General features: G+C 45.9%; 1 protein-coding gene across 8 annotated transcripts in view; it reads right to left on the bottom strand.

The window, feature by feature from the left end:
• sox5 (SRY-box transcription factor 5) overlaps positions 1-13075 on the bottom strand; it is a 107622-nt gene that overhangs the window by 26697 nt on the left and 67850 nt on the right. For all 8 annotated transcript variants that reach the window (XM_053313745.1, XM_053313742.1, XM_053313743.1 and 5 more), the window contains 2 exons: positions 5153-5279; positions 1913-2001 (listed from right to left, as the gene is read on the bottom strand). In XM_053313745.1, coding sequence (XP_053169720.1) covers positions 1913-2001; positions 5153-5279 — 216 coding nt within the window. The remainder of the gene's footprint in view (positions 1-1912; positions 2002-5152; positions 5280-13075) is intronic.

Below are 13075 nucleotides of genomic sequence, written 5' to 3'. Positions count from 1 at the left end.
TTTGTGATTTTTGAGCACTTTGACTTGCAGGTGTATTTAAGCTGAAAGCATGCATACATAGAGACTTCATTGTAAACATACAGTAGGATTTAATATTGATGAATTTCCTTTAGAGTTAAGAGAAGGCTCTGAGACTGTTTCCTTCTTGGTGCGTTCAGGCACTTCTGCTAAAATAGGACAAAATGCAATTTGCCTCTGTACCACTCCTGACTGACTTTAAGCTTTATTTACTTCCACTAGCAATTCCTTGTGATTGTTGATCTCTTCTTATGAGATCACTTCACTGTCCAAAATTTGGCTGAAAGTGACAGCTGTGCACCCCTTCCACCACGACCGATCCCCCTATGCAGCAGTGTTTGTGGTCTTGTGTAGCTCGGTGGGCAGTGTGTGTGTGTGTGTGTGTGTGATGTGAATGCTGTCAGGGATTGCTATGAGGGATTTATTCCCGGTGGGACCACCCAAGTGAAAACTGGATATCACCTCTTGATGATTTATGGCAGCAAAACATGCAAACCATTCCAGTAGCAGTTGTAATTTACAGTATATCTTTCAGGCCCCTAAATCAACCATATGACAATCTCTCTACTTTGTTTCTTTGTGTGTGTGTCTCTTCAGGAACTGAAACTGAGTATGGATTGTAGGGATGTCCCGATCCGATATTGATATCGGAAATCAGTCCGATATCAGCCAAAAAAGTGAATATCGGATTTTATCGGACTGAATCTAAAAACTCCGATATAAACGCTCCGATATAAGCTGTCCATTTACCGCTCCAGCACTTCTATAATAATAGGTGACTCTGGTTTGATCACACTCCAACACAGTAGGTAGCGTTAACGTTGGTGCCGGCCGCGGAAGAAGAGCGTCTCTGATCCAGCATGCACAGCCCACGTGATCACAACAACGACAACGTGTGTGCCTGCAGCAAGGTGTAGTGATGTCGGCTGTGTGGAAGTATTTTACTGTAAACTCGGACAAAGACGTTGCAGCTAAATGCAACATTTGTCAGGCGCAAGTGTCCCGTGGAGGGACAGAACCGGAAAGGTTCAATACAACCAACCTCATCGCACATTTGAAAAAACACCACAAAAAAGAACATGAGGATTTTCGCGTGAAAAAAAAAATCTCCACATTATGCTCGGACTGCAGAAAGTGGAGGAGGAGGAGGAGTAGTAAGGGTAGTCAGCACTGACTGATTATTATTTGTTTTATGCTCTTGTTATTAGAGTGATATGTTTATTGTGTTTACACTCTATTCTTCAGTGAAGACTAAGAGTAATTACTACATTGTTTTGGGCACAGTCAGTCAGTGAAACTGGAGCTGTGTGAACTCTTAACTTAGAGCAGTTGGACAGTGGACAATATTGTGTTGTTGTTGTTGTTTTTGTCCCTGCCCACAGTTGTTTCCAACATATGCTGACAGTAAAAAAAATAACTGGAGTGAACTTGAATTGTTTGCACTTTAAAATTTAATTTATTCTATTCAATTGTATAATGATGTTGGTAACCAGTGGTTATTTTGCACTTTAAATATAACATTTTGTTTTTATTGGATTTGTTGAGGTAATACTCTTTTATTTATGTTGAAGGTTAAAATTTATGTAACCAATTGGTTAATAATAAATGGGTCAGTTTTTCCTATACCTACTGTTGCTGACTATTGTTTTCTGTTATATCACTACAACATCAGTAACAGTAACAGTAACATCACTTTATCAAGCCTTTTCTAACATTCCACACAACAAAATAAGGAATAAATATATGTATGATTCGTGCCTATATCGTATCGTATTGATATCGGTATCGGCCAATACTCAAGGCTACAATATCGGTATCGTATCGGAAGTGAAAAAGTCATATCGGGACATCCCTAATGGATTGAGAGGGACACCTGTAAACACTGCTTTCTTACCTGGAGCTGTAGGGGTCCCAGGCCTGGTGTGGCAGCAGCAGCAGCAGCAGCCATGGTTGTAGGGATGAGCTGGAGAGGGTAAGGGTCACCTGAAGAACACAAGAGACATTTTCACTCCATTATATTCATATCAAATCAAAATCAGCAGCTACTTATGCTGAATTTTTACCAGTTAGAATGAACCAAAGCTCTCTCCCTTTCCCCCCTCACCCTGTTTTTTTTTTTTCTTCTCCCTCTCATCCCACCTTCCCCTCGCCCCTGCCTCCCCCATCAACCCCCTCCCTCCCCCTCCCACCACCACCTGAGTCCCTCTTTGCAGCTGTTAAAGCCGTCCTTTGTGTGCGCTGCCGGTAGGGCCTTAATGAAAAGCCTGATTGTGTGTCCTCCTCCTTAATACCCCCTGACAAAGAGCAGCGAGGTGAGGGGATTCTGATAAAGCCGGGCCCCAGCGCCGTAATTAAGAGCCGCCACTGCCGATTGCCGCTCTCCTCTCTCTTTTTTTCTCTCTCTCTCTGTCTCTTTCTCTCAACTGTCTGTTCTCCCGCTTTGTTGGGAGATCGCTGCTTTTCAGTGTCTCCCACTTTCTGCCGTCTCCCACTTTCTGCTGTCCTTCTTGTTGTCATCTTTCTCTCTTTACAAGCTACTCTCCCTCCCTCCATCTCAAACCCCCCCCCCCCTCTCTGTCAGGGATGATAAATCAAGAGATAGATGGACGAACAGGGGCGGAGGAGATGACAGAAGCGCAGGGGGAGAAAGAAACGGAGAAAAAAAAGGGACAAGTGCGGATTATTAGTGACCAGGTGCAGATAGGCCGTGCTGTAATTACTCCGAGAGAGAGAAAAGGTGGAGAGAGAAAGGTCAGAGATGAGGGGAGGAGGAGGGGAGGAGGGTGGTAGCTGATAGAGGAGAGGAAATACGAAGTAAATTTGAATTTGCACAGATATCCGAATGAAGTCATACGGCCTAAGTAGTGCTCGGTTTACATTTGGACATGCCCACTAACCAAAATACAGCACATGGAGGTCAGACTACCACACTGAGCAGACTTCATCCTTCATGGAGACTTGGGAATGTTCTCAGGGCTTGACCTTGCATTTCTGACCTCAACCTTCAGCACAGCGGTCAGCCCTCTTGGCTGAATCAGGACCCTCTATTGTGTGTGTGTGTGTGTGTGTGTGTGTGTGTGTGTCCATATAAACGAGTGTGTGTGTACATGTGTCCTGGCTTGGCATAAGCCAGACTTTCCTTCCGACATATTTTCCCATATAACTCTCGTCTTAAAAAAAAGAAAGAAATGGAAGCAGAGACATACTTCTCTCTAGCGGGGAGGGAGGGCAGGAGGGATTAAAGAATTATTTCAGGACTGTGTATTCTAGTGAGATGGGTCTTTCCTCTTCGCTCCCTAGACAAACATGAGCCGGGTGGATATTTATGCTCCTCCTGGGGGTCGCTGTAACAAAAGGGAGAAGGACGGAGGAAAGCAAACATGTTGCTCTTGGCTTGGCGACAGCGACCTCGGCGGACGAGGCTGAGGTTTCTCACTGGCGGACAGACAGGAGAGACGGATGGAGGGAAGCGAGACGCAAAAAAACACGTCATCAGTTTAAACTTCGGTGATGATTTTTCACTTTTTTAAAATGCTCGAATGCATTCCGGCCTCATCTTTGAAGCATTTAAAAGTGATGTGAAATGCACAGAAGCACTGGAAAGGCCATAATTGATAAAACAGGATCAAACCTGAGCATCTGAGCATATCATACATAAAAATGTAGGTCTGCACTTATTTAATTTTTTATGTCCAAAACTGCTCCCCAAAAAAGGCCTCCACAAACCTTAACATCCACATTTCAGCTCGGACAATGGAAAAAAATGGTGTTACCGTTCAACAAGTGTTAAAACATGCCAGCTTCTGAAGCTCACCCAAGCACATACAGCACTGTGTGTGGATAAAATCTATTCATATCTTCAAAGCGACAAAGTGCCGTGAGAATATGTCAGAGCACAATGCTACACATGTCCTATTTAGAGCTACAGCACCAAAACTCCGTCGACTCACAACAACTTTGAAAGTTGCCAGAGAGAGTTTTCTCAGGGGCGGCTCGGCCTGGCACGGTGCGCCAGTCTGGTTGGGAGTTGGCGGAGGCAGTGAAAAGACAAGCCCACCACTTGACAGGGTATTTACGTGGGCAGTGGGCGTGGGTGAAGATGGCACTAATTAAAATGAAATGGACTTGTTTGGGAAGCTGTGAAACTCTAAAGGGGGGGATGAGAAGGGGGGGATGGAGAGAGAGAGGGAAGAGGAGGAGGGAAGAGGATTCATCGTGCACGAGCTTGCGTTCACGTGCACGCTCGCCTATCTATCTGTGTTGAAGTATTTGTCTTTTTTTGGTGTGTGTGTGTGTGTGTGTGTATGTGTGTGTGTGTTTGCAGTACCGCAAAGCCGTCTCTGGCTGCCTGGACGTTTGTGTGTGTGTGTGTGTGTGTGTGTCAGTGTGTGTGTGTCAGTGTGTGTGGGCTGTGTTGGAAACATGTTCTGGCTGCATCCCGTGTTAATGTGAGGAGAACCTGGGGCAGGTCACATCACCACCCTCCCTCCCCTCCTTCTCTCTCTCCCCACTCTGCTAACCCCCCCATGGTGCATTTATTCCCAGCATCCCCTTGGCAAGCGCCCACCCTTCTCTCTCTCTCTCCCTCTTTCTCTTTCTCTGTCTCTCTCTCTCTCTCTATCATGGTAAACAACACATTGCCACACAGCCGGAGCCTGATAGCCAAAAAAAAAAGAAAAAAAAAAAGAGAGAGACCTGCAGGACGCCTGCATTTTGTTGCTTTTATACATCAAAAAATAGACAAGACAAAAGGAAGGAGCCAAAAGGACTGAGAGAGAGAGAGAGGGGGAGATAAAGAGAGAGAGATTGAGAGTGTAAACAGGAAGGGTGTATTTGGACTGGTTTTTCTATTAAGAGAGAGATGTTGTTGTAGGGGCGAGATCGTCTTTTGGGAAACAATCCGACTCGCTGTGTGGGAAAACTCTTGTTCTACCTTGCTTGGTGAAAAACACCATAAAAAACATCACACCATAAAAAATATATATATATATATATCTACTCATGCTCTGAAACTGGCACATGTTCAGGAATGTATGTAAGAAAGAGTGTGTGTTCGTGTGTGTGTGTGTGTGTGTGTGTGTGTGTGTGTGTGTGTGTGTGTGTGTGTGTGTGTGTGTGTGTGGACGTCACTCACTGCAGCCAGGCTTGTAGTTGAAGCCAGGGGGCATGAGGAAGCCTTGCTGGGCCGCCGCCGCCGCCAGAGTCCTCTGGTCCGGAGGAAAGACGGGAATCATCAGCGGAGGGAGTTGACCCTGGACCTGCTGATGAAGGCGTTGGAGGTATGAGAGGGAGCGAGGAAGGAAGGAAGGATGGACGGAGAGAAAAGAGAGAGAGAGAGACAGAGGAGGAAACAGATATAAACATTAGCATCCATACATTTAGCGCCTCTTTGAGTGACAGCCCTACAGTAATAAATGACAGCAGGTACACATGAACACACATTCAAACAGTGTACACAGTAATACTAAAAATAGTGGTGTGTGTGTGTGTGTGTGTGTGTGTGTGTGTGTGTGTGTGTGTGTGTGTGTGTGTAAGTGATCCTAGAACAGCCTTTAGTGCCATTCTGAATACAGTTATGCTTACATATGAATTACATCATTTCTCACAATCATACACATATATTCATGTAATACATATGGAAAATACATATGACATCAGTCTACGTACGCAACACACACACACATACACACACACACACGCACACACTCAGACTGTAAACACTCCATCTTGTCAATTCAAAGACAAAAAAGCAAGTCATAAGCACAGTTCACGAAACTCTCACAACAGCTGGCCTTTTCCTCTTATTTGGAAGATGATGTTCTCCCCCTATCTCCTCCCCATCATCTTCACTCAACAACCCAAACCAAACACACACACACACACACACACACACAAACAAGCAGACACAACCGTCTCTGCGCGCCCATCGGCAGAGAGCCATACGACTTCACAAGGTTTCCAGGATTTTAAAAGGAGAAGCAGAAAGAAGAAGAAGAAGAAGAAAAAAAAAAAGCAGCTCCGATGGGTGGCTTTGGCAGGAGAGAGAGAAAGAGAGAGAAAAAGAGAGAGAGAGGGAGACAGAAAGAGAGAGAAGTAGGAGACAGATGGTTGCACTAAACAGCGTTCTGCCAAAAACAACACACAAAGACTCGCGTGTGATGGACTGACTGACAGTTTGAGAGGAAAGATGGGGATGGGAGAGGAGATGAGGAGAAGAGGAAGTGAGGAGGAGGAGAGTGGAAAAAGGTGAGAGAGGGAGGATAACAAGGCATGTTATCGCTGAAAAGCTGAGGGACGCAGCAGGTATGAAAAGAAGAAATAGAAGAGGGGGGGAGCTTTCATCACTTGTTCTTATTTTTTCAAGGATGTCAGTTGAATGAAACAAAGCACATTGCTTGTGACACTTTTGGCATTTTGTTCATTTTAATCCTCCACTTAAGCTTTGGTATGTGTGAAATCAGAATGCGGGTTAAATATTTGGTCCCTACATAGTTTTATCAATTCTCACACTTTGGAAAGCACCTCATGAAGAGTGAACTGAACTTGATGTTTAAAAATTCAGCGGAATGCCCCTTTAACTCAAATCCTTAGTAAAGGGCTTTACACCTTTTTACCTGTGCTCCCTGATTGCAAAGCACTTTGTCAGCTTCATCCCCCTCTTTAGACCTTCATCTTCTCTCCCTCTTCTTCCATCTCTCTCTGTGTGGCAGGAGGGGGGCTGGAGGAGTAATGGCTGAATAGGATAATAGGCAGGTAAAAGCCGTTTGATGTGTGTGTGAGGGGGGGGGGGGGTTGATCTGAAATGATGGAAAACGGGCCGCACAATCATAAGGACGCCGCGCTACAATCAGGTAATATGTCAGCGATGCGGGCCACTTAAAGCGCTTAGTGCTTGAGACAGGTAAAGAGAGGGAGAGTGGCTGTGTGAGTGTGTTTGTGTGTGTGTGTGTGTGTGTGTGTGTGTGTGTGTGTACTCAAGTTTCCCTGGGTGTATGCATGCTTGCTTACAGTAAATACCTGTGTGTGTGTGTGTGTGTGTGTGCCTCCCCCTCCTCCTCCCATTCCCGTGTGTTGGCATGCGGCAGCTAGCAGCACTGTAATCAAACTATCACAGCGCAGGGGGAATAGCGCTCTCTTCAAGCACCACCCCCCCCACCACCACCCCCCTTTACCCCCTTTTCCCCCTCCCCTCTTTACACCAAAAACAATAATTACTCCACCATTTTGGTTAACCATAAACCGCCGCGCCGCCTGCCGCCGCGCCGATCAGAAGGGAGAGGCGTTCCAGCGCGACGCTCGGACAGGACCCCCGCGGGGACGAATCACAGACAGAACAGTTCCGCTTTGCCTTTCAGGCCTAATTGGACATATGCTGGAGTGGAGCTGGCTAGCAGTGCTGTAATGTACCGTAGGGAGGAGAGAAGAGGAGAGGATACAAGAGAGGAGAGGATGAGGAGGCTGTGGCAGCTGTAATACATACATACTGTACTTAGACACACTGGCACATTGACTGCATGATGTCTCTCTCTGTGTGTGTGTGTGTGTGTGTGTTTTCTTTCTTTCCACACAAATGAAAAAAAAAAGAAAATATCACATTAGATCCTTAATAGCATCACCCGGCTTCTCCTCTCTATCTCCTGCCTCTCTTTTTCTGTCTCATAACAAAAAGCCCCACGCACAATAGGAAGACATTAATCAGCCTACAGAACTGTTGCACAATACATGTAAGTCTCCACAATGGGATAAGAAGATCAAGCGGTAGGAACAAAAAAAAGGAAAAAGAACAAAAACGCACACAAAGAAATGAGAAATATTCACAGAGGAAAAAGAGAGCGAGACAGAGAGAGGTTTCGCGGAGAATCGTCCCCCCCACTCCCCCCCCCCCTCTCATATGGCACTGTTATAATAGTTGAGTTAGATATGTGCGTAACAGCTGCCGAGCCACCGAGCGCCATCGCTAGAGCCTCGCATGCTCACTGGCACACACACACACACACACACACAGACACACACACGCTGACCTTCGAAGGGGTAACTCACAAAAACACATACACACACACACACACACACACACACACACACACACACACATAAGGCAGCGGGTAAAAAAGTATGTTTGTCTACTAGCCGATCATATGATATTAGAGTGCATCAGTCCCCTCTCTGACCGTGACCCCCCCCCCACTCCCCTCCGTGCATTCCTTCCCATTTACATTCCTTTACCATGTTACAAAATGGCTTAATCTGATGTTTCTCCTTATATTGGATATGCAATAATGCAATATCTTAAAGTGGATTATAACCCTCGTGATCATAATGTAAACTTTTGAAAGCGATACGCAGAAACGAGAGGGAGTGAGCTCTCCCGAATTAAGGGGGGAGGGGGGGTGAGAGTCGGGATACAAAGCGGAGGAACTGACAGAAAGGAGAGAGAAAAGCGAGGAAGAGAGAAAGTGAGAGAGAGAGAGAGAGAGAGGCCAGATCTATCAGACAATCTCCAGATCCCACATAAAGGGAAAAAAAGGCACATCTGAAACAGCAGGCGCTTTGGGGGAATAATGCACTTCTCAGCTTCTCTTTCACATCAGGCCCAAAGCGAACATGAAAACCCTACAACACACACGGACAAAAAACTAAACAAAAAAAACATCACGCCGCAGCTACTGTAGACTGCCGACGTGGAGAATAAGGGGGCTTCGCCTTTTTATCTACGACCCCCCCCCCCCCACCACCCTTCCCTCCTCCTCCTCCACATCCGAAAAAGAAACCTGAAACAAACAAAACTGGAACTCATTTGAGAGGAAAAAAAAAAATCTCTAATCAGCGATAACTGAATGCAAAACAAAGAAAAATACAGAACAGAGAAAAGAAATATATGAAGGGAGAAAAAAAAAGTGCAAAACTTTTTTTTTTTCTTCCTGAGAACTTTCACAAGGGGCAAAGAGGACGGAAAGAAAAAGAGAGAAGTCGACGATTCAACCCCGGCGAGAGAACTTCTCAGGAAATAAACAGCAGATAGAGAGAACAGAATGAACAAGAGAGAGAGAGAGAAAGAGAGAGTGAGAGGAAGAGAGACGGCGATGGGAGCAAGAGTTGGATAATTGGCAGCGAGTGGAGGCTGCGTTCACCACGCGCCAGGCGGCACAGCTTGAACTTAAAGCGCCGCTGCGGCATAATGAAGATGTGGCCGCTAATTAACATATGGGGTGCGAAACAGGTTGGTTGGCACGCGGCGCGCTAAAAAACTCCAAGGTAAAGTTATTATTGGGGAGTAATTAGCTCTATGAAGTTAATGCGCCGAACAATAGCTGCCAGCGCCGCACAATATGGCTCGCATCTGAGCGCGCGAAAAAATAGCCCCCGCTAAAGTGCGAGTCCCACAGCTAAAATCTGTTGGCGACCATATGCTCCGGCAATTAATGCAAGACCTGGATGACCTATTGCTGAAGAGGGGATGTGCGAGCGATAGAACCAATAATTAATTTGGAGACAGAGAGAGAGACAGAGGAAGAGAGAGAGAGAGAGAGAGACAGAGGCAGAGAGAGAGAGAGAGAGAGAGACAGAGAGAGAGAGAGAGAGAGAGAGAGAGAGAGAGAGAGATAGAGATAGCTGCCTTTTTAATATTAGTCCATTAACTTTGTGTGGACGGGGGCTATTAGAGGCCAGCCTGCTGTGAATGTAGGGGGCACAAACACAGGTATGTCTGTGTGTGTGGATGCTAAAGAGGAAAGCATGTGAGGAAGGGTGGGTCTCAGTAGGGAGCTGGTTGGTTGTGGTCCAGGTTATGTGTGTTAGCGTGTATGTGTGTGTGTGTGTGTGTGTGTGTTTGTGCATGCGCATAAACACATACAGTGTGTAAGGAAAACAGAAATTACACCGGTTGCGGTGTAATGGGAGTGATTAAACAATTACACAGGCAATTGGGTTAGCTGCTCCTATGCACAGACTACAGAGGTGTGTGTGTGCGTGTGTGTGTGCGTGTGTGCCTTTATGTGGTATACTGTACATGTCTGGAAATGAGTGGAAAGCTCACTTTCTACTGATTTTACTTTTGTTTCCTCTCAGAGTGAACCGCGTCTAATGCAGACAGACCGAGCTTGTGACTGCATCAGGTATAACACTTGAAGGGGTGTGTGTGTATGTGTGTGTGTGCGCCTCTATGTGATTGAGTTACCAATGTGGGTTAGCCTTAATAGAGAGCTTGTTAGCTGCTGTCGCCTGTGCGTCTGGCCTCTCTTAAACCAGTGAAAGCATCAGGTAGCTTAACTCATTTTCTGATTCTTTCTCACTTTCTCTTCTTCTCTGTCTGCCTCTCCGTCTCCCACCTATAGCAACGCTGGCGCTTGATGAGATGAAAGACAGCACACAGAGGTAGAGGTGGAGAGAAGTTGACACACACTTGACAGCATGTGTGTGTTTTGCTTGAGTGAGCTTTGATTCATTAGGCAGGACACACTCTTGTCCCCTCATCCCTCTGTTTCAATATATACTGTGTGTGTCTCTCTCTCTCTGTGTGTGTGTGTGTGTGTGTGTCTATGTCTTCCTTCTATTCTATGAAAATGTGTGCGCGCTCTCAAGGTAAGCCCTGAGCCGCTCGGCAGGTGAGCTCCTTTCATCCCTGTCGCGCTTCCCCGCACAGCAGCAACAGTCGTCCGCGGCAACACCGGGGGGAGCCTTGGAGACAAGTCGTTTAATTAGAATGAGAGGAGACGAGAGGGAAAAGCAAAGAGAAGTTTGAGGAAATGTGCTCACCCCTTCGAGCTTAACAAGAAGGCCCCTAGCAGGGGGTATAGAAGCGTGTGTATGTGTGTGTGTATGTGTTATGTGTGTCTGCATGTCTTTATATCCACACATGTGCTTGTTTTGTAATTCTAGTGAGGGTAATTTCTGTTATACACTGAGATTGAACACTTTTCTGGCAAAGTTAGGTCACTTTTAACAATCCTTACTTAACCTGGGGGACAAATTTAGCATTATGAGTAGCTGTTAGGATAACATAAGGTCAGGACTTGGATTCTAGGATTAAGAGGAGGTTTAGTTAGAATCTAGTTTAAGGTCATGATGTGGATATGAGGGTAAAGCTAGGGTTAGGGAGAGGGGTTATAAACAGTAAAACAATGTGAATGTGTGTGTCTGTCAAAATAAATGGATCATAATTGATGCTAATTCGTGGATAATTCCAGGTAGAATCAATTAAGTCAGAGCGTAGACAGTAGCCAATCACTGATTTCTGAGCACTAATGAGTGTTAACACAATGAAAGCGTGCGCCGGTGTGTAAGTATACTGTAAGTCATTAGCCTGCCTCTTTAAATCAACTCGCCTGTCTGTCGGCTCGCGCCGTGCTGGACCGAGCGCCGTTGGCCTACATAGTGAACGCTAACACGCATACCGCTAGCTCGATTTGGGTTTCGGGGTGAGAAGAAGAAGGGGAGGAAAAAAAGGAAACCGGACGCGAGGACAATAAATAATTTGTCCTCCTTTCATGAGGGATGTGTGTCACTCTCCTCTCTTTTTCATGAGCTTGATTATTCGTTTCATTTCATCACCTCTTCCAAGTGGACGGTTGAAAGCATTCTTCACAGGCCTTTGGGGGGTTCGGGCCTAACAAAGCCAAGGACGCAGACACACACACACACACACACACACACACACACACACACACACACACACACACACAGACTCTCACTCACACACACACACACACACACACGAACACGAAGGGGACAGCTGAACTCAGCCTCGTTAGGGGGAAACGCAATCACAAGGGGCTTATCATACAGACACAAAACACACACACACACACACACCCCAACATACTGAACCTGGTGCCCTCTCTCTCTCTCTGGCAGGCCATTGTATTGTGGGATTGTGCGGACAATCTCTTCATGAATGATTAAGCAGCGTATTTCTCGACCAAGTCTTTGATGATGAGTGTGTGTTTGATCATCAGGCAGAGTGCACGGCGCTCTCTCTCTCTCTCTCTCTCTCTCTGTCTCTCTCTCTGCGACCGCTCGCGATACGTGTGCGCCGGGCGAGCGAAGGCGTGTATTTCACATGTTTGTCCGTGTTTGCGTGGTCTTTGATGTGCATACGTGTACATGCGTGTGTACGTGTGTGTTTTTTGCACTCCTGCGACGAGCCCCCGTTGATTGTGTCCCCTCTCTTAACGAGGCTGCCTACAGCTGCCCCTGCTTGTGAGAAACTATTGTTGGGGCCGTTCAATGGAGAGACGCTTGTTTGGGAAAAGGTTGCAAAGTCATGGGAAAAGAGAGCTTTGTCTCGGCGGGGTCGTGAGGGAGTGAATCATGAGCGGACGTGTTTATAGCTTAACACACACAGCTGCGGCGGGGCGCACACGCACACACACACACACACACATACACACACACACACACAGGGACCAAGAAGGAGGAGGACGCTCGACGAGAACACACAGAGAAATCTTCAGAAACAAACATGTGCTCTCTCTCCCTCCCTCACTCTCTTTCTCTCTCTCTTTCTCTCTCTTTTTTTGTCAAAGAGACAAAACACGAACAATTCAGAATTTAACTCAGCACAAAGCAAATAAACACAGCTGCTTTACACAAAATCTTGGACACACATAGACACACGTCCCACACACATGCTATCACAAGGTCTCTTATCACACAAACTGTGTATGGCTAAACTCTCGGGGGAAAGGGAATGTGTGTGTGTATATGTGTGTGTGTGTGTGTGTTCCTTCTTGGACAGGGTGTCTCTTTATGATACAAAGCCCGGCTTTCTAAGCTCAAAATTCAGTGTCATCTGCCTTTACAAAGGCCTGGGCTTTTCGTTCCAAGCCACCTGGACTGATATAAAGACTCCAGTGTAGCACCCAAAAGGACAATACTTCCATTTTGAAGTGTTACATATATACCCACCCATTTTCTCTTGAGCAGAAGACACATATTCACACTCAAACAGTCTTTTTAGGTTATTTAGTAGTATTTCACTTTTTTTTTTTTTTACTTTAAAAGCTACTTTAGGTTATTCACTGGTGTCTACATACTGGAATATTCTTATTTATGAAGCCAT

This window comes from Scomber japonicus, chromosome 23, assembly GCF_027409825.1.
Source record: "Scomber japonicus isolate fScoJap1 chromosome 23, fScoJap1.pri, whole genome shotgun sequence".
Taxonomy (NCBI): Eukaryota; Metazoa; Chordata; class Actinopteri; order Scombriformes; family Scombridae; genus Scomber; species Scomber japonicus.
The sequence above is the reverse complement of the archived record's forward strand: the minus strand, read 5'-3'. Positions and strand labels throughout refer to the sequence as shown.